The sequence below is a fragment of the Pocillopora verrucosa genome, chromosome 1 (genome assembly GCF_036669915.1).
Source record: "Pocillopora verrucosa isolate sample1 chromosome 1, ASM3666991v2, whole genome shotgun sequence".
Classification (NCBI taxonomy): Eukaryota; Metazoa; Cnidaria; class Anthozoa; order Scleractinia; family Pocilloporidae; genus Pocillopora; species Pocillopora verrucosa.
The window spans coordinates 4706904-4729679 of record NC_089312.1 but is presented as its reverse complement, the minus strand read 5'-3'; the positions used below and the strand labels follow the sequence as shown (position 1 = coordinate 4729679).

The 22776-nt window shown below is 37.2% G+C and overlaps 1 protein-coding gene and 1 pseudogene across 1 annotated transcript; both read left to right on the top strand.

The window, feature by feature from the left end:
* Positions 1-1717: 1717 nt before the first annotated feature.
* LOC131770906 (ryncolin-2-like) lies at positions 1718-5025 on the top strand. The gene is made up of 4 exons (XM_066162497.1): positions 1718-2038; positions 3265-3355; positions 3643-4072; positions 4558-5025. Exons 1-4 carry the CDS (start codon positions 1718-1720, stop codon positions 4775-4777), a joined length of 1062 nt encoding a protein of 353 aa, XP_066018594.1. The 3' UTR covers positions 4778-5025.
* Positions 5026-8476: 3451 nt separating this feature from the next.
* Positions 8477-12164, top strand: LOC131770907 (ficolin-1-like; annotated as a pseudogene).
* The last annotated feature ends 10612 nt before the right edge of the window (positions 12165-22776 follow it).

Below are 22776 nucleotides of genomic sequence, written 5' to 3'. Positions count from 1 at the left end.
GCCGATAACTCTAGAAAGATACTGTATTCTTTGGAATCAGTTGACTCAATTGAGAGGCGAAACAACTTAATTGTTTAATATGACCTAGTTGTTTATAAAGGTTGATAAAACCCCGTAGAAACATGAAATATTTCAAAAGGCTAGAGCTTCAAGTGTTTTATCGTGTTATCATCATTTCAAATTCCCAAGCTTTCCAAGCCCAGCATGTGCCCTCGAGACCCAGTGACTTCCATTCGACGTTACTTGCATTGCAGCAGCACACTGACCGCTCAAGTACATTGCATTCCTTTTCATGAAATCATCTGGTACGGAAGCATTTAATTCTAATGGTAAAATTTCCCTGAAACAAGAAATTTCGCCCAGTAATTAGGGGAAGGTATTTCTATTATGTAATTGATGTGACGATAGTTTTTCACTCACTACACTGGAATTTTCGGAAAACTTACAAACGAGGGGGAATTAGCTCGGTAGAGGCCACTCAGCTTGCGAGAACGGAAACTCGTCACGGTTTCCTGGCACACGGAGATCTGCTTCGAGTGAGCTTGTACGGACGTCAAGGAAGAGACAGCGTTTTGGGTCCGCAGTAGGTTTTTATTCTAGGTCAGGCCAACAAGCGACATGACCTCTAGCGTACTCAAGTTTGTAATCATCAAAGCTGTACAAGGACTTGTTTAAGAACCAACTGGTGTGAGGTGCTATTGTTACACAGATCGCAATATTTGAATAGACACAAAGGAGCGGGAAAAGATCTCTTTGAAGTTAAACGAAAACTACTTAAATATTCCATCTGTTTCTACGACGTAAAGAATCTCAAAATTAAAAAGACGGATGCCATAAACTCGAGGCCATTAAAGTAGGAAACTTAGATGCCAATTTACAGCTCTGATATAAAAAAAAAATACCTATCTTAATTGCAGTAGCGCAGCTTAGGAGATAAAAACGGAAAAGCAATGAAAAGTTTCTGCTTATCTATGCAAGGTTGGAGTGGAAACCTTCGTATGAAAAGAAATTAAAGTTACGAGTATAAATTCAGCTGCTAACTACCATGAAAACCAATTTTTCCAGAAAGACCATTAACACTTATATTTACTTAAAAAACCATGTAATAATTAACAAAAGTGCCGCCATGCAGGTTCATAATGAAAGCGAGTAACAAGCAAAATCTATTCTAAAAGCTACTGTGGTTTTTATACATTTTTTTGATTTATTAAAATGAAAGGACTTGAAATGGTTAAATGTGAAAGTTTTCGAATAAATATGTTCCGAATAACACACACGGGAAAATCAGTAAATTTTCCCGTCACACTGATAATTCATAACAGCTGTCCGCTCTACCTAAGATATGATGATTATGATAATAATGATTATAGAGGATTATTTACAACTTCTCAATCAGCGTATTCTTCGTGTCGTTAAAGAGACGGATAGGGATACCACAAATTATAGGACGGTTTCCTTTTATTAAATTAGTTAATTTAGCTGAAGAGCTGAACGCTCTGTCAGGGGTATTATGATTATAATAATAATGATGATAAATGTTTATATACAACGCCTCCCGAGTGCATTCTTCGCGTGTTAGGCGCGTAAAAGAAATTGTTGCAAACTATTTCTTCATTTTAAGAATTTATTTTCACCCGCTAACCTAGCTAGGTCGCCGCTCAAAGTCAAAGAAATTTCCACATCAGTTCACGTGAAAAGCTTTCCATGGAGAATGAACATGTATCTGTGGATATTTAATCTCGTCTGTTCAGCTGTGTATGGCATAAGCCGTATTTCAGAGCCAAATTTGAAAGCTGTTAACTTTGCCAAAGAGTTAGAAGGACAAAAGCTGAACGGAAGCCTGATGAAAGAAATAGAAGTTTATTCGGAAAGTTCTTGTCGGTTTGAGTGTGTGAATGAAGAGCGATGTCAATCCTACAACTTTGGAACCTTAGAGGGCGACTCAGGGAGATTCAAATGTCAGCTAAGCGACTCGGATCGATTTGCTGGATTTGCTAACTTTACTGAGGACGAACATTTTATTTACAGAGGAATAAAGGTAAGCTTAATCTCTTTTAGTGTATCAAGAACTACTTGCGGCTCCATGTTTGAATCTTATCTCTAAAATCGAAGCTGGATCTCTTTTAATGTTTTCTAACTGGGATACACCAACCTTACTCTACCTAACATATGTCACCAAAGTTTTTTAAGAATCTTGCGGCAACCTGGTGAAATTTGCCGATGTTTACGTCGGGGAAAGAAGCTTGCATTGGTAGGGCCGTGATAACCAAAAAAAGTGAGACCTTGACAAAAAGTGCTAAAACTATTTTAAGGAATAATTTTTGCAACGAAGAGCCAGTAATCGAGTTTTTACAATAGGGGAAATAAACCTGGCTTTATATTTGACATAAATATTGCTGATCAAGATACCAGTGTTTTCCCATCCGTACATCAATCGATTTATGGAAGTTTCGTCCCGTCACAAGTTCGCGCCCTTAAAGCAAACAAGTTCACCCCAAATCTTTCAGCGCTTAGTTTTAAAGCAAGCCAAGCTTTCTAATTCATAAAATTTTCTGCCGTCGTCACAGGCGGCCCAAGCTCCAGCTGTGAGATGATCATCTTGCGCAATAACAGTCATGGCGGAATTATAAGAGTTGGTATGGGCATATTTACGACCGTCCTCAGGAATTAAAAAAAATACGTCACATTCTCAAAAAAAAACCTCACCTTACTTCCACAGTGTATCATTTGTTATCTGACCGCTTACTTTGATGAAAAGAGCCCATTTAAGCGAGTTGTTCATTTCGAGGTTTTCAACGTACATAAGAAAAGCCCAAGGCTGAACATTCCATTTCCGAACGCCTGATCCGAGAAGCGAAAAATCCAAGCTCAAAATTACCGGGCGACCACAAATTCAACGCAGAATCCAAGCAAATATACTGTAGTTTCATTTCAATTCACTAAAAACTCAATCTTCCCTGCGCAACCGACACTAAGCCGACAGCTAGCCACAGTTAACTACTCGACACGAATAGAGCAATTGCTAACAATTCGTGTGGCTAAACTTTTCTAGCGGCGAAACTGATATTCTGATCTCGATTTCATGACCAAAGTTTGTCTAGCCGCCATGTTTGTTATGCATGTTGACACTTTTTAAACTTGCGCTATGTTCGCACCCAGATTTCGCGCGGTCAAAAAACCCCATGGAGCCCTCTTAAACGAAAAAGTCTGCCATCATCCTTTTGATATCTCTTTGTATAATGATTTTCTTTCTTTAATTGTTAGAGCACCTGCGAGGAAGACGATCCTTGCAAGGAGAGTGAAACTTGTGCTGTTGACTACAAATCAAACACTCATTTTTGTAAGTGTATTAGAGGTAAGTGGAGATCTGTTCGGGGAAAGACAAAAAATACTCTAGGAGAGGGATATACTGAAAATGCCAAGACAGATAAAACGGGTAGATTAGCACCAGCTGAGGCAAGGGTACGAAAGGTCAAGGATGTAACGTCCATGACAAAAACATCTAAAAAGAGAGAGAGAGAGAGAGAGAGAGAGAGAGAGAGAGAGAGAGAGAGAGAGAGAGAGAGAGAGAGAGAGAGAGAGAGATAGAATAAATAATTTTTGTTATCGTCAAAGCGTTTTACTTTTTTTCGTTATTTCTAGATTGCCCGGCCAAGAACTGTCTAGATTATTATCAAAATGGTTCCAAAATCGACGGTGTGTACTGGGTTTACCCTGATGAAGAACACCCCTTTCAAGTGCTGTGTGACATGACAACTGATGGTGGAGGATGGACCACCTTTCAAAGGCGCATGAATGGCTCCGTAGACTTTTATGTCGACTGGGAATCATACAAAAAGGGCTTTGGAAATCTGGAGGGCGAGTTTTGGCTCGGAAACGATTATCTTCACCGTCTGACTGCGTCTGCTAACATGGTGTTTCGAATTGATGTGGAGGATTACGAAGGCGACCGACGATTTGCCGAGTACACGACTTTCGCTGTGGCTGATGAAAGCGATGATTATCGGGTGACAATCGATGGATACCGAGGCACCGCTGGCGATGCATTGGTTTCCCTTGATAGGCCCATCAGGTTTGTTGCATTGCAGCTTTTTGTACTTTGCTCGAGGAATGACCAGTAATATAAGGGTAATTTCTGAAAAGCTCCTGCCCAAGAATTTGGAAATACGTTGAGGACTGCTGGAAGTCGAGGATCCCAATTCTTAGGCTGATCAGCTTTTTTCTTCTAATGACAAATCTAAGCTAAAGTATTGCATCATCGCCGATCAGATTTTTCAACTTCCTGTTTATTGCTAACTAGTATTGCTTCTTTCATAAAGATGACGTCAAATTCATGTTGACGCTATTAACCTAAAAAACATGTGTACTTGCTTACAATTCCTTTTTCTCAAACTTTCCTGAAAGGGAATCTTTTTATGTGCACTGCTGACAATTAGTGCTTCTTACGTATTTCCAACCATGCAGTGCCATCTGCTTTTTACTGACTGTGATATGCTGCTAGAAGCATTGCTTTCTCGCTTTTTCTCAGTTTCTCACGAAACGCTTTTGATATCTTAGAAATATGAGGTTTACAACCAAAGACAAAGATAACGACGTTAAAATCAGCGGAAACTGTGCGTTAGACTATAAAGGTGGCTGGTGGTACAACTACTGCCATAACGCCAATCCAAATGGTTTGTACAAGGGCGGAGGTGACGCACAAGGTATTACATGGCAGTCATTTCGAGGACAAGAATATTCTTTAAAGCACACCGAGATCAAAATTCGACCAGCGTGATTTCAATTGAAGTAGTTGCGTCTTTAAGCCAACAGCAAACTGTAGCTTCTGATTAATAATTAAAGATGTTTGCTGTGCGGGAGTTATAATTCTTAATTTAGTTTGTGATGATTGTAATATATGAGTTCGGTTAATGAGATATTTTGTTGGCAGATGGGCGTTTAGCTGTAGCCTTTCAACGCTCCTAGTGGTGATAAACCTTCTTATTTTGTTTGTGAAATAGTTTCATTGATTTATCTACGTATATAAAGCCCTTTTTCTGTCTTTGAATATATGTCGCTCCTTCATTGAGAGAAAGGCACTTTTAATTCGTATTGCAAAAACGTTACTTATTTCGTCAGTGGAGACTTTCATACATATTAATGATGGGCTTAATTTCAATTAAACGTGTTAATGTCTCAAAGATTGTCTAATGGAGAAGTTATTTCGTAACTGACGCTGGCTTGCAGACGCACTTAAAATAAACATCAGCAGAGCGTTGCGAAATATCTCCCGTCAACTCGATGAAAAGAGACCTGAGGTAATTTACTCGTGTTTAAATCTTTTCTCTGATACGTCGCACATTACTCAATTGAAGACCTGTCAACTTTCTTTTCTTTACTGCGTCTTTCAATAAATAGTTACCTCAAAGACCACGAGACATTTGCTTAAACCATGAACTCCCTTAGATGGTGCCAAGCTGAATTATGGCCAACAGATCGAAAAAGATGCGTAAATCTTAGTCTGTTACAAATCGAGATAGGAGGATTCTTCCTTCTGTCTTTTAACTATTTGTGTTCCTGCTTATCGAAGATTGCTTGATGTTTATCTAATGTAAAATGGTTGTTATTGCTCTCCCCAAGCGTTACATTTTGTCTGAAATAATTTTCATTGGATTCTTTGTTATGTCTGGGTTGAAAGTAAATTTGAATGTCGCTATTGGTGCGGTGGTCAATAATCGCACGGGTAAGTGAAGATAGCAGCTTAGAGAAAACTCATCCATGTAACACTTAAATCAAATTGTGCCAGATAAAAATCCTTATGGTAAGAACACCAAGAGACTCTTATTGTATTGGAAAAGGGTAAATTTTAAAAATATATATATATCGTTGGTTAACGATAGTGAAGGGCAGTGAAACCTAACTTTAGCTAATTATCTCACCACTTTTTCATCCATTATACTTTCCATTTCATTGTTGCTAGCGATAACCGCTTGCAGCCGACCATGACTAATTTTAGCGCTATTGGTTTGTCTCTATTCTATGATTCCATTCTTCCGTAAGCGACCACTTCACATGGATCGACCTCAGCACAGCTGCCCTTCGCGTAACGGGACGTTTTTTTCGGTCGGTGATAAGCTAAGGTATACCTTGTGGTGGGCTTAAGTAAGTGTGTTACGGATTAATACTGTACTGACTGTAGGATTCGCTCCTTATTAAGAATATTACAAGTTGTGAAATAAAGTAGTCGATTCTGTGGGGTTTTAATCTTCTTTATATTGTTTGTTTAGGCCGCATAAGATGGTAGCTTCATTTGTTTTCGCTAGGTGTAATTCTAGGAGCATTAGGTGTTCCAAATCCCAAGGGAATGGTTAGCATTATTACGAGTGGGTAGAGCTCTTCTGTTTGGAGCTTCTGTCATGATTGCCTTATTGTTTACTATGTTCACTCCGCCTTGATTGTATTAAGAATATTAGAGGGCCTCGTGTTGGTGAGTTAAAATAATAGTAATGATAACAATGATAACGATTGTAGTAAAAAAGGTGAAATTAATACTTGTATTTTAAATGGTGCAGTTGAAAAATAAAATCTTTTTTTTGTAAAAGTAGTTAGCGACTTACGATTATTTATTTCACTAGGGATAAAGTCTCATAAAACTGGGCAATGTATAGGATTTTAATTATATAGGACTGACACTCAATTTCTTTACCAGGAATCTGTCATATAAACACAGTAGCCTTTTACTGACAAGAAAACTTAACTTTTTTAAGTAATGAAAATAAAAGGATCGATAATTCCCGAATAAAAATCGTAAAGTGCTTTGGCGCTAACGCTCAAGATTAAAAAAAAAAAACGCGTTCAAAAACTACAAAAACAAACAATGGGCGTAATTTTAGTATAAAAATTCTCAGTCATTGACTTGGTCCTTACGGACAGAAGAAATCTTTCAGATACTCGGCCAAAATCGGCCTGTGGCAAATCTTCCAGTTCTCGATTTTCGTTCTCAGCCGTGGGAAATGCCATTACCAAGGTCACTGATTTCGTAACTTTCGGTTTTTCCTTCCGTACATGTTTGGTTTTCTCTCCCCTAAAGGAAAGTTTTAACGTCACTGTCAGTAAGCGATACGGAGTTTTCAGTGTTTTAGCAACCATAATCCGAACAAATCCCGATAAAAGACCTTGGATTGAGGATGGTGAAGGCTTTGCCGCTCATGCATCAACCTGACCGACAGGCGCAATGGACACGAATGAAGTAATTCCTAAAATTAATTCCCCGTCTGGCTGAACTTGTTTAGCGGAAAAACGAATATTATGATCTTAATTCCGTAATCCAAGCTAAAAAAACTTCTTTTAACCTTCCAACAAACATTTTTTGGTTGGCTTGGTGAAAACTTAAGAGTTAATTTTAAATGATTTCTTGATCAGAAGTAAGAAAAATACACATATAAACGCGAAAAAACAACGCTAGCCTGGTTATTATTCCACTAGTATGTAGAGGGACACGAAATTTTCCAGGGTATTAAGGTGAAGAACAGGGCAAAAAATAAGGGATGAAAAAATAGCCGAACTGAACGATCCAAACTTTGATTTTTTCGCTAGTTTTTCGAGGCTTGACTTTTAGAGAAACGAAGTTTTAAGCGGAACAGATTTTTTTGTCGGTCATATAGTACAATTTTGATGTTTCTTTCGTTTTGTTTTCGTCTTTCGCGCACTCCTTATGCGATGGATGTGTTTCGCAAACCAAAATTAAAAAACTAAAAAGTTAAATAATGGTGGATAATAATAATCCTTCGGCGCTCGAAAGAATACTGCACAATTTTCAAAATATCCTTGTGTATTAAATTTTACATCATCGAATAAGGTATGTATATTTTTTAGGGACATAACTCGTACATATTTAAAGAATGCAAACTGCATGAGGCATGCACACACAAAGGAAATTAACACTCAAAAGCGAAAATACCCCATGGAAATACTAGAAGCACATAAAACCGTAGCAAATTAAAACAAGCCTGAACTGGCAAAGGGCTTAAAAGTTTTTTGCAATTTGGACCCTACCATTCCAAAACTTGGAACCACTGCTCGGTTCTACCTTCGTCATGGACTTTCTGAAACGGTACAAAAAAAATTTGAATTTAACTTTCTTCCCTGTTCGAATCGTAATCGATCATATTTGAACAGGTTTACGGCATCACTAGTAATTCCGAGTAGGACCTGAAAGATGCCATCGAATTTTGATGAAGAAAGAGTCTCTATTTTTGAAAACTGATCAATTGTAGGAACACTAATATAAATATCTGTAAAAAAAAATTAAAAGAATATCAGTAAAAACTGATTTTATGCATTATTTAGGCTCTAAAAAAATCAACCTTTTCACTACTTAAACTGTTTTCAATCTACCAACTTTCTTGCACCTGCTTACCTAGTTACCAAATCAGATAGCAATGAAACAAACATTCATTTTTCTTGATCATAAACTTACCGACGGTGAAGACTACACATGCATCTCTGTCTGACATTTCTCCTTTGTGCCGTTGTGTACGGCATAGGCCGTATTTCAGAGCCAGATCTGAGAGCAGTTAACTTTGCTGAAATGATACAAGGAAAAAAGCTGAACGCAAGCCTGATAAGAGAAATAGATGTGGATTCGGAAAGTTCCTGTCAGTTTGAGTGTGTGGATGAAGAGCGATGTCAATCTTACAACTTTGGAACCATATTGGGCGACTCAGGGAAATTCAAATGTCAGCTAAGCGACTCTGATCGATTTGTTGGATTTGCTAACTTTATCGAGGATGAACATTTCATTTACAGAGGAATAACGGTAAACTGAATCTCTTTTCGTGTATTAAAATTTACTTGTGGCTAAATGTTTGAATCTTATCTCTAAAATCGAAGCTGGATCTCTTTAAAATGCTTTCTAACTGGGATACATCAACCTTACTCTAGCAAACATATGTCGCTAAAGTTTTATAGAATCGAAGATTCTTGCGGCAACCTGGTGGGAAATTTGCCGATGTTTGCATCAGGGAAAGAAGCCCGGTAGAGCCATGATAAAACAAAAAAGTTAGACCTTGATAAAAAGTACTGAAACTATTTTCAGGATATAAATTTTGCAATGAAAAACCTCGCTTTATTTTTGACATAAATCCTGCTGATGAAGATTCGAGCGATTTCCCATCGTACATCAATCGATTTTTGAAAGTTTTGCCCCGTCACAAGTTCGCCCCCTTAAAGCAAAACAAGTTCACCCTAAATCCGTCAATGCGTAAGTTTAAAGTAAGCCAAGCTTACTAGTTCATACTATTTTCTGCCGCCATCAGCCATAAAAAATGTCAAATACAGGAAGACCTCAATATACTACCGGCTTTGCATAATGTGTACATCGTCACAAGGAAATAAATTGGCATGTTGATTGAAGTTTAACGTCGATTAAAGGTGAAATCACATTTTGATCGGAATATTTTAGGATGCCTACGAAAAATGATTACGCTCAACAGTAAGGAAACGACATGAATGAAAGTGATCTTCGCAGTGATGTGCACTACTTAGGCAGTAGTGAAAATAAGGCCTGAAAAGGAAACGAGTTGATAACTTTGATGGCAAACAGGTTTATGTGGGATCGCGTTTGTTTTACATCAGAGGGCAACTAGCAAAGATGATAGAGGGGTGATCTTGCAGTCGGTCGATATGTCCATAGAACATATAGTGCTCTAAGGCCGAGAACTTCCAGAAATGTTTGTCATGATGAAATTCGAATGTTTCCCGGTTCGTTAAGTGTTGTAAATTTCATTTCTTTAATATGCAAAATATAAAAGCATATATGTCTTGAGCTTCTCCTTGCATGTAAAATCGAATAAAGGCATTTAACTTTTAAGACCAAAAAAATATTTCGTTATCAACTTTTAAAAAAGATAAATGTTTCTCAATTTTCTTTTCCTAATTTCAGGGCACCTGCATGGATTATCCATGCAAAAAAAAAAGAAATATGTTTCGCAGGCGACAAATCCAACACACCCCTCTGTAAGTGCATCAGAGGTAAGTGAGCCCGGTGTAATTTTCTAGTTTGTCAGCCATAAAATAATGTACTTTAGGAGAATTGTGGTAAAGTAGCTCAAAAAGAAGAGTGTTTCGAAAAGATGTGAGGACAATATATGACATATACAGTTTTCGCTTTGCTGGTAATCGTTACAACAGACAATATGTATATATTTTTTGTCAAAGCGTTCTACTTTCGCGTTTTGTTATTTTCTAGATTGCCCCAAGAACTGTCTAGAGTATTATCAAAATGGCTCCAAAACCGACGGTGTGTACTGGGTTTACCCTGATGACGAAGAACCTTTTCAAGTGCTGTGTGACATGACAACTGATGGTGGAGGATGGACCACCTTTCAAAGGCGCATGGATGGTTCTGTAGACTTTCATGTCGACTGGGAATCATACAAAAGAGGCTTTGTAAATCTGGAGGGCGAGTTTTGGCTCGGAAACGATTTTCTTCACCGTCTGACTGCGTCTGCTAACATGGTGTTTCGAATTGATATGGAGGATTACGAAGGCGACCGACGATTTGCCGAGTACACGACTTTCGTTGTGGCCGACGAAAGCGTAGATTATCGGTTGACGATCGACGGGTATCGAGGCACCGCAGGCAACGCATTGGCACCATCTCTCAGAAATGGTACCAGGTTTGTTACAGGCATTTCAGTTTTTTGTGCCATGTATAATGAATAGAATATCTTCTTCCCAAAAAAATGAATAAAATAGTTATGACCGCCTAAAAGTGAAGATCCCAATATTTAAGTTGATCAGCTCTTTCTACATATACGGAGGAAGCATCAATGCGGAATAATCGTATTTCACTACTCAATGATATATGCACCATTACTATTATAATTCATTTTTAGCATAACGATACCTTTCTGTTTCTGTTTCCTGTTCAAGGAATCATTCCTCGTACACTTTTCTGACAATGCAGCGCTTCTTGGATATTTCTGACCAAGCAATTCTACCAGCAACATTGCTGTCCAGCCTCTCGTCAGTTTCTTACAAAATTCTTTTTTCGTCATAGAAATATGAGCTTGACAACCAGGGACAGAGACAACGACGTTGATAACGGAAAAAACTGTGCGTTAGCCTATAGAGGTGGCTGGTGGTATAGTGCCTGCCATAACGCAAATCCAAATGGCTTGTACCAAGGTGGAAGCAGCGCACAAGGAATTACCTGGGCACCATTTCGAGGACAAGATTATTCGTTAAAACACACGGAGATCAAACTTCGACCAGCATGATTTTATTTGAAGAAGTTGCACGTACAAGCCCCTTTTGCAAAGTGATAGTTGTAGTAATAATGATAATATCAATAATAGTAATGATAATAATGATAACCATAATGATAATGTCTTTATTCATCGTGATAAAAATGCACATCAAGATGTTACATACTGGATATAAATGCAGTAAAGGAGCGATTTAGGATTTCATCCTTTTATCTATATTATTCCTAAAAGTAAATCTTTTTAAAAAAAAACAACAACAACAGCGTATTGTATTTAAATTTGGTCTTCATCAAAGTCTGTTTCTAAGGCGCACAGGTGATTCTTTATCTCTGGTATGATAACTAAGTAACGGATGGTCTTCATGTTTTAAGTCATTTAAAAAGACAGCAGTCTATTGACTTAAAGGTCGTAAATATCACAACTAATTGATGTGTCGCCGTTCTTGTAAAATCTTTTTCAAAAAAAGTATAGTAAGGTCAGAAATACTAGCTTCATAGATAAAAAGAAAGTTTTGAAAGCACAGTTGCATTGAAAAGGATGTTTGTTTTTTTTTTATCTTGGGGAGCTTCTTCTTTGCGCAGGCTCTAATTACAATAAACTATTATGGGCTTCATGGACCTTGACCCTGACATGTGAACTTAACTTGCAATTACCCTGTATCGTGACTCCCCATAAAGGAAGGCTACTATACTGCCTTATATTGTAGACCTGAAAAAAATTAGGTTGATTTACCTCTCTTACGTAGGACTATGGACTAATCTCTCATCTCTGCTGATGTTAGAGTGCATGCTATTTGCAGCAGTAGAGTCCATTAACCTTAGATGAAAGCAAAGTCAGAGATATCTGGTAAATCGCTACCTATCAAGAGATAGCGATATCTGCCCTGTGCTCATTGATTCTTGTAAAAGTTTGTAATGATTGTAAGATAGCTTGTAAGCGGAGTGGCATTAAATAAGATGGAGTTTACAAGCAGGTCCATGGTACAAGTGTACGTTTTGCTGTCTGCGATAAAACACAAAAGTAGAACTGCACCATCTGAGTTAAGTATTTATACAAAATATTTGAGTCACTCGTGATTTGATGTTGTAGCATTGAAATACAGAATGCTTTTTCGTAAGCATATTTATAGAGTTTATCTTCACGTCGTGTTAGTTATGTAAAGAAGTGTAATATATATTTATAGAGTTTTCCTAACCACTTGGATCCTCCTCAAGCCGTTGCGCAACGAAATTATCAGTTAAAATCGCCTGATTCTCTCTTTCTAGCTCCTGTTTTGACCAAATTAATTCTTAAATACAAACGGTTGGCGAACTACTCGACACGAATGGAACAATTCCTAAAATTTATTCCACGAAAAATTTGTGCGGCTGAACTTGTTCAGCGGCAAAACTGATATTCTGATCTTAATTCCATAACCCAAGCTAAAAACTTCTTTTAATCTTCCAAAAAACAATTTTTTGATTGGCTCGGAGAAAACTCAGGGGTTAGTCTCAATATAATCACTTGAACAGAAGTTAAGAAATTACACATATAAACGCGAAAAATAACGCTAGGCTGGTTATTATTCCACTAGTATGTACAGAGCACGTAAAATTTTCCAGGGTATTAAGGCGAAGAACCAGGCAAAAAATAAGGGATAACAAAATGGCCGAACAGAACGATCCAAACTTTGAGTTTTTTGCTAGTTTTTCGAGGTTTGACTTTTAGAGAAACGAAATTTTAAGCGCGACAAATATTTTGTTGGTAACAAAGTAAAATTTTAATAGTTTTTTTCGTCTTGTTTTCTTCTTTTGAATACTCCTTGTGCGATCGATACAATGCACAGTTAAGGCAACCGTAGGACGTATTTCGCAAACCAAATCAAAATCCAAAAAAGTCAAATGACGGTGGATAATAATAACCCTTCGGGGCTCGGAAAAATACAGCGCAACTCGCAAAATATCCCCGCATATTATATGTTAAACCATGGAATAAGGTGTATACATTTTTTAGGGACGTAACACATACATATTTATAGAGAATTCTTAAATGAAGTGAAAAGTTTAAAATTTCAAGTTTAATCGATATAAAGATAACACAAAGATAACTATCAAAAAAACTTTGGAGGTGGCTATATTTATGAGAGCATCAGTTCGTCGTACAGCAAACATCCTACCTTCTAATTTTAACCTCGCTTTCAACTATTAATATTTTTGATCAGTCGCCATTGGAATGCTCTACTGTGCAGGGCGTACATTTTATTATTTCAAGAAAGGAGTCAGCTTTGCGTAAATGCAGCTAGTTTCTGTTATTGCAAAATTTTTTCAGTCAATGTTATATGCATTGCAGCAGCACACGACCGCACGAGCAAATAAAGGGAAAGACGATTTATTTGAACAGCAGACTTGCATTCTTGTTTATGAAATTATTTGGCACGTAAGCATTTAATTATTGTAAAAAATTTCCCTGAAATAAGAATTTTTGCTTATTAATTAGCCATGAAAAACTGCGACAAAAGCTGAAAGCTTCTTGGTCAGAGATTCCCCCATGCAATGATCTATCTTTTTTTCTTGACTATTTGAAAGACTACCCCAGTTGTTTCTTTGGTTGTAAATTGCTAGACTACGATATAACAGGTCAACGAAGGATATGCCTTGTATGTAATTGATTGATATAGCTATTGTTCGCTGAGTGTAGATATTAAGATTATGATAAAAAAAAAAAGTTTATTTAAAGGAACTCCTTAAAAGGGGTTCCTTCGCGAATAAAGGGCTTAGCAATAATTTCACAAGTTAACGAAGGGTATGCCATACATTCGTTTGATTAATAAACAACGTGCGTCCTTTACTCCTAGGTTAAAATAATTATGATTACAATGACAATAAAGTTTACTTAAAAGACCTCATCGAGCGCATTCTTCGCCCCGTTAAAGAGATGAATAGTGATATCACATGTTGACGGAATGTATTCCTTTCCTGTAGAGGATTAGTTTATAGCAACTGTCCGCTCTGCGTGGGGTATGATGGTTATAATGATAATGATTATAGAGGCTTATTTACGAGTTCTCAACCAGCGCATTCTTCGCGCCGTTAAAGAGATGAACGGGGATATCACAAGTTAACGAAGTGTATTCTTTTTATGTAATTGATTAATTGGTAACAACTGTCTACTCTGCCTGGGGTACGATGAATACAAAAATTATGATGATTACAAAAAATATGATGAGAAAGGTCTATTTACGATCCCCTCTAGGGGCCTCTTCGCGTCGTTTAATAGATGAATAGTGATATTACAACTTGAGGGACTGTATTTCCTTTTATGCCATAGATAATCTATAATAACTTTCTATTCTACCTGGTGTGTGATGATTATAATAATAATGATTATGAAGGTTTATTTTCAAGACCTCACCCAGCAGGACGTATCAAAAGCCACAAATGTTTGTCGATATACTTCGTGTTAGCTCTTTGAAGGTGACTTATCAAGAGACGCTCCTATTGCAAGATTTTCTACTTTTAAGATTTCGATGCAATGTAGTTATTCTTTTGGTGAAAAACACGTTTTTCATGACATTGCTAACGGGTTTAACATTGTATTTCTAAAGAGATCAAATTCCTAAACGTTTATTATCCTCCGGACAAAAGAAATTATATAAATAGCACTTAATTGGCAGTAATATTTTATCGAAATACTATCCCCAGCTTTATGTGTTAAAATTGTTACTCCATGTTTTGATTCAGAATTGTCTGCTGAACTGTTCTACAGGAAACGGAATTCAAATGGGAACCTGAACTGAAAGATAAAAAGAAATAAATGAATAAATTAAAATTAAAGACGTAAACATTTATAACCAGGCAGTACATAGGTAAGAAGTTCATCTTATAACCGAGAAGACTCGTAAAGAGCTCCCATGCTGCATAGCTAAACGTAAATCATGGCTTCAAGATCCTATGGTGGGAAACATTCACATGATAAGCATCCGACAGGGAGATTACTCACAGTTTAGCATACATTCGATGGCTTTGTTAATGACATACGTTACGGAATATACCTGTAACGATAAATATCTAGAAATTTGTAGAATGCTACCACATGTTGACTTGCATACCACGGAACTTTCTGAAAGACTTTATTAGGTCACATAATCATTATGTAATACTACCAATGTAGTTGTGTTGTTAGCCCCCAGAATGTTCTAGAATACTTTGTAGAATTATTTCGTAGCTGTTGTCGGGAGTGACTGACAGTTTGGAAAGCTATACCGAGGGAAAGTTACTATTGAGATTTACTTTTTTAAGGTGCTTTGCAGGAAACTAAGTTTTTTTCGGTAGGTGGTGAGCTGACATACATTGTAGTGGGCCTAAGTAAGTGTATTGAGGATTAATACTGTACTGACTGTAGGATTCGTTCCTTATTAAGAATATTACAAGTTGTGTAATAGAGTAGTCGGGTCTGTGGGATTGTAATCTTCTTTCTTTCGTTTGATTAAGCCGCAACACATGATCGTTTCATTTGTTTTCGTTAGGTACCGTAAGGAAAATAAAATTTTGACTAAAAGAGGAACTTGAGCCCTATAATATTAACATCTTTAAACGTTAAAAACAAAATGTCAAAACTTATCCTCTTAGTAAGTAGTTTTGTAGCCAGACTGAGTGTAACTCTATACATACAAGTTTGATGTAAAAACTATTTCGAGAAAATTATTCTTGTGTAAGAACCACGCCCAACGCTCCCACGCTTACTGGTCAGTCTTTACTAAAGTCACGGCAATTCCTTGGGGTATGACTGCAATGGACAACGGAACTAATTTGTTTACTTCCACGAATGTTAGGGTGTTCTATTTCCTTGTAATCACGCTATGTGGAGTCGATGGGCGCTGAGAAAACAACTTTAGTGACGGTTTCCATCACAGGTTTGCCCTATAATTATATCTAATGATTTTCTTTTGACAAAATCTATCCATTTGAATTATCAATGATTTAAAAATTTACGTCTTCATCTTAACATTGCAATGTAGCTGTTGCTGTTTTTATTCGTTTGCAATAAACATCAATGCTTAGAACTCGTTTCGATTTCATGAGTTTGACATAGTTTCTACTAGTGGGTTGGTGACGATTTTCGTAATGGAAATTGGATAAGCTCAATCTGATCGATTTGTTGGATTTGCTAACTTTATCGAGGATGAACATTTCATTTACAGAGGAATAATGGTAAACTGAATCTCTTTTCGTGTATTAAAAATTATTTGTGGCTAAATGTTTGAATCTGAAGCTGGATCTCTATAAAATGTTTTCAATTGGGATACATCAACCTTACTCTACCAAACATAAGTCGCTAAAGTTTTAAAGAATCGAAGATTCTTGCGGTAACCTGGTGGGAAATTTGCCGATGTTTGCATCAGGAAAAGAAGCCCGGTAGAGCTATGATAAGCAAAAAAGTTAGACCTTGATAAAAAGTACTAAAACTATTCAAAGGATATAATATTTGCAATGAAAAACCTTGCTTTGTTTTTGACATTAATTCTGCTGATGAAGATTCCAGCGATTTCCCATCCGCACATCAATCGATTTATGAAAGTTTTGGCCCGTTAGAAGTTCGCCCCCTTAAAGCAAAACAAGGTCACCCTAAATCCGACAACGCGTAAATTTAAAGTAAGCCAAGCTTATTAGTTCATACTATTTTCTACCGTCGTCAGCCATAAAAAGTGTCAAATACAGGAAGACTGCAGTATACTAACGGCTTTGCATAATTTGTAATAATACAAAAAAAAAAAAAAATTAGACAATCTGATTTCAGTATTTATTTTAGATATTTTATTCTCTTGTAATCTGATGTTGCAGCATTGAAATGCCGCATTTTTTTTTTGAGCTTACTGATAGAGTTTTTCTTCCTGTCGTGTTAATTTTGTTAGGAAGTGGAAAATATAGTTATAGAGTTTTTGTAACCACTTGGATCCTCGACGAAATCATCACTCAAATAAAGGCAATGATAGGATGGGGAAAGGGATTAGTGAACTATTTTCTGGAATTTTTCCATATCGTAGTAAATATTTCGCCCTTCTTTTCATTTAATAATTAATTTTGTTAAAACAAGAGCTCGGGAATAACGATACCAGGTCATTGTGTTGCAGCAATGCAGGTAACGTCGAATGATAAATTTTGAAATAGCACAAACCACCTACATTTATACACAAAGCTGATTACTTTGTTGAAATGATCAAATGTACACCTTACGAAGTAGAGCATTCAAATGGCGACTGATCAAAAATACTTAGATTAGAAAGCAAGAATAAAATTAGGAGGCAGAAAGTAAAAGTGTTAAAAGACAAAAGGATGGTTATAAAGTCGCTGTAAAAATTTCCTTGTGTATTTGTGTTGTTCAATCGTGAGACGAACTCAAAGTCCGGCAAAATTTACTTGCTAGCGACTATGAAATATACGTGGCGTGCCTACTTGTCGCCACCGTTTACTGGCATAAATCACTACAATTTGTAAAAAAACTGACATAACGCTCTTACCATATTTATTTATGATTTTATTAGCTGTTTCGATGACCAAGTTATGCCCTACTACATTTTAGCCAGATTATAAATCTTCTCCACATTATTATATCAGTTGCATGACAAGCGTGATACATAAAGTCAAAGATGAATCAACCTCCGGAATTACCAAGAGATGGGTTTTTTTCCCTCTTTGCATATCTATAAAAGCCTTCCAAGAATTACTGTATTCAGAAAACTGAATCCATCAATGATTCCTTTGCCGGCGGAAGTCAAAGAATGTTCACAAAAGTCAATTCGATTGAAAAGCTACATACTGATTTAGCTAATTGATCTGTTGTATAAGCGCCTCATCTTACTTGCTAACATGGAGATTTGCTGTTCATTTAAATCGTTCGCTGGTGGGACTTTGGGGTATAGTTATCGAGAAGACCGACACTGCATATCTCAGGCCGTTCCCTTGCGTAGTTGTAAAAAATATATTTCAAGTCACTTGCGGAGATCCAGAAACTGAAGTTGATCTTATTTTGTCGCGAGCCGGCATCTTCGAGACGCCAAAAGATATCGATGATTTTAAAATCTGTTGGGTGGAGTCGTGGTTCCATTAGAAGAAAGTCTGCCTTTTGGTCGAGCGCCGAGGGTCGAGGGTTACATTTCGAGGGTGAGGGTAATATGTCGAGGGTCCAAAAAAGCTAAAAATAATAAATCAATAATTAAATAAGAAATATTAAAATTAAAAAAATATTAAAATAGAAAACGGCCACGTGCATGGTTAAATCCAGAGGTTGTCTTATCTAGACTGTCTTCAGAGTCACCCTTACGTCTCTGAAATTAAAATTGATAAGGGCGACTAAGTTTTTGTCTCCAGGTTTTACTCAATCGTCAGAGAAAAGTATAATGAACGGCAATGAACGTAAATCTAGTTACCAGCGGACCCTCATTAAGCGACGCCTCCAAGGCAATCCGCGTGGCCTCCACGAAGTCTTGCTTTTGGTAACGATACCAAAAGTCATTGTCCAAAGGCGCAGATATTCCTTGCACGACTTCTGAATACGTGAGAGCACGTGCACCACTACTGGTACGGTGCTCGGGTGAGTTTTTCCGACGAAGACATTTCGAAAATAACCTAAAGTCAGGAAGAAGACACACTTCGAAAACAGGATCCGTATCAAGGTGAGTAATCCTTCTCCTTTCATGTGATTTCCATGTGTGATTGACAGAATGGAAAGAGTACCATGACACCGTGGTGCTCCATGCGGTGCTAGGAAGAAACTATGTTTTTCGTCTGATTTTAACGCTTGAGGCCACGCAATAAAGGCCATTAAATTCTGCAGTCAATATTTTACAGGATGATTTTGTTTTTCGCCCTCCGAAAATGTTACAGTAATAGGTGCTTTGTTTGAGATTTATCAACACTTGTCAAGGCGCAGTGTAGTCGGTTTTCCAAGTATGCCCAATTACCCTGACAACAAAGACTTTCACCGGAAAACCGCATGCCGGATCAACACTAGAGTTTTCTTTTCCAGAGATACTTCTCCCGCACGAACATGGTAGTCTGCTTACAAAAGTTGTAATGTTTGGAATTGTCTAAATGTTGTTAGAAATAACGCAGAAGACGCCAACATAGAAATAAATCTAGAAATAAGGCGGGATGATTTCGTTTCAGGACTATTCACAACAAAAACTGTTTATGTTCTGATTTCCTTTCTTTTAAAATTTAATGCATGACCGACAAGAGGCAGGAAGTTTTTAGTTTTTAACGACTAAGGCTCCATATAGTTTTTGCTCACCATTAGCGCGCGCGCCAGCATGTTGTTTTTCTAGGAAACTTTCATGTTTTCGCTTTTCTAGGTCACTAAAAGCTATTAAAAGGGCGATGAGAAAGGTTCGGAATATCGTTCGCTTTAGTAAATATTATCAAGATGATTTTCTTTATTGAGATAAGGCTTCACGAAAGGAGCAGGTCGTTTTGCCAGTGGTTTTCTTCAATTTGCGTCGTGGAAATCTCTCAAAATTTTCACAATTTCCGAAATTTGTCCTGCCTATCATTTAAAAGCCGAAAAAAAAAATAAGGGTTATTAAGACAGTTTCCTCGCTATTTGCAATTTTGTTTTTTCTTCCTCTATCTCAAATTTGGTCTTATGAATTTTTTTCTATCAGCAAGCACTAGAAGGGCACAAATATGTTTAACGGTCCAGCAAATCTTTGGAAATTCCACCCAAGGAAACGCGATAAATCTTACTCGAAAGATCCCTATTTCCTTTGTCGCAAAAAATCACGTGATGGAATAAAACCTCGCCAATATCTGTATCTAAGATGCGTAAACTTTCGAATCTGTCACGATCTGTCGCCTTTTGGCAATCTTTCCCACGGTGTCTTCTTTTCGGTTGACCTCTTTTTCAGGTGTAGAGGGCCTATAAATATAACTGTTGCAGTTGCTGGAAACCCAAGATTCCATGACATAAAAACTGTTTAACTGTTTTTTAACACACTTTTTCAGATAACGATTGTGCGATCGTATCGAGCCACCATGTTTGTTTTGCGTGTTGACACTTTTTAAGCTCGCGCTATGTTCGCACCCAGCTCTCGCGCGGGTCAAAAATACCCTATTGAGACTCCTTAAACGAAAAAGTCTGCCATCATCCTTTTGATATCTCTTTGCACACTAATTCTCTTTATTTAATTTTAGAGCACCTGCGAAGAAGATGATGCTTGCAAAGAGAATGAAACTTGTGTTGTTGACTAGCCACCAGATGAGGCAAGGTCACGAAAGATCAAAGATGCGACATCCACTACAAAAATATTTAGAGAGGGAGAGAGAGCGAGAATATATAGATTTTTTTTCCGTGATTGTCAAAGCGTTTTACGTTCGCGTTTAATTTCTAGATTGGTCTAAGAACTCTCTTGACTATTATCAAAATGGTTCCACAACTGATGGTGTGTACTGGGTTTACCGTGATGAAGAAGAACCCTTTCGAGTGCTGTGTGACATGACATCTGATGGTGGAGGATGGACCATCTTTCAAAGGCGCATGGATGGCTCTGTAGACTTTTATGTCGACTGAGAATCATACAAAAGAGGCTTTGGAAACCTGAAAGGCGAGTTTTGGCTCGGGAACGATTATCTTCACCGTCTAACTGCGTCTGCCGGCATGGTGTTTTGAACTGATATGGAGGATTATGGAGGCGACCGAAGATTTGCCGAGTACACGACTTTCGCCGTGGCAGAAGAAGGCAATAATTATCAGGTGACAATCGATGCCGGGATACTGAGGCACCACAGGCGATGCATTGCTATCTCTCAGGTTTCTCGACTTTGCTCTGAGGATGACTAGTAATATAAGGGTAATTTCTTAAAAGATTGTGCCCAAGAATTTGGAAATACGTTGATGATGGTTTGTAGTCAAAGATCCCTACACTTAAGCTGATCAGCTTTTTTCTACAAATGGCAAATCTAAGCTGAAGTATTGCATCCCGGATGCATCATCGTCAATCAGACATTTTAACTTCCAGTTTATTGCTCACCAGGATTGCTTCTTTCAACGTTATTATGACATCAAATTCCTATTTAATTTGTATTTAACATACAGCCATCTTGTCTGGCATTTTTGTAGGGCGAGTGATACTAGAAAATTGGAACGTATTCAAGAAAGGGCACTTAGGGCAGTTTACTGTGATAAGGGGAGTAGTTATGATAAATTATTAGACATGGCTAACCTAAGTACACTGCAGAACAGAAGACTATAGGATATAGCCATTCTTATGTATAAGGTAAAGAACAATTTATCTCCTAATTACATATGTAGCCTTTTTCAAATTCCACAACTTAGGTACACACTGCGTAATAATGATTTTGGTATACCTAGATTTAATACTGTCACTTTTGGAAAACATTCGCTTAGATATATGGGACCCAAAATATGGGCAATTGTACCAAGAAATGTAAGAGAACTGACATCCATATCATCTTTTAAATGTAACATACGTAGAATAGACCTTGTTTCTAAATTGACTGATAGTAAATGTGAAAACTGCCTTTTATGTAAGACTTAGGTTAGATTTTAAATTGTACATATATATTGTTTTATTTTTAAATTTCTCAAATTTTTAGGTAGTATTTAGTGTCCCCAGTTAGTGGTTGTATAACTGCTATTTTAGATTTGACACATAAATAAAGGTTGTTGTTATTCCTATTAACACTATTAACCAAGAAAATATGTGTACTTGCTTACCATGCCATTTTCTCAAACTTTCCTGATAGGGAAATCTTTTTATGTGCACTGCTGACAATTAGTGCTGCTTGCATATTTCCCACAATGCAATGCCATCTGCACTTTATTGACTATGATATTCTGTTAAAAGCATTGCTGTCGGCTCTTTCTCAGTTTCTTACGAAATTCTTTTGATATTCCAGAAACATGAGGTTTACAACCAAAGACAAATATAACGACGTTCGTTCTAGTGGAAACTATGCGTTAGGCTATAATGGTGGCTGGTGGTATAATAGCTGCCATAACGCCAATCCAAATGGTTTGTACAAAGGCGGAGGTAGAGCATGAAGTATTACATAGGGGTCATTTCGAGGAAAAAGATATTCTCGAAAGCACTCCGAGATCAAAATTCGACCAGCGTGATTTCAATTATGGTCGTTGCGTCTTTAAGCCAACAACAAACTGTACCTTCTAATTAAGAATTAAAGATATTTGCTTTGCGTAGAGTTATAATTCTTCATTTAATTTGTGATGATTGTAATATAAAAATTCGGTTATTGTGACATTTTGTTGGCAGATGGCGAGTTTAGCTGAAGTCTTTCAACGTTCTTAGTGGTGATAAACTTTCTCAAATTTTGTTTTAGCAATAGTTTTATTGATTTTGCTACGTATATAAAGCGCTTTTTCTGTCTTTGAAAATATGTCACTCCCTCAGTGAGAGAAAGGGACTTTTAATTCTTATTGTGAAAACGTTACTTATTTCTTCAGTTGAAACTTTCATAGATATCGATGATGGGCTGAAAATAAACATCAGCAGAGCCTTGCAAAATATCTCCCG

Excerpts from the sequence above, each read along its gene's own strand:
- LOC131770906 (XM_066162497.1), top strand. The coding sequence starts at position 1,718 with ATGTATCTGTGGATATTTAATCTCGTCTGTTCAGCTGTGTATGGCATA. Across the intron at positions 2,039-3,264 it reads TTATTTACAGAGGAATAAAG|AGCACCTGCGAGGAAGACGA; the intron begins GTAAGCTTAATC and ends TTTAATTGTTAG. Across the intron at positions 4,073-4,557 it reads TCCCTTGATAGGCCCATCAG|AAATATGAGGTTTACAACCA; the intron begins GTTTGTTGCATT and ends TTGATATCTTAG.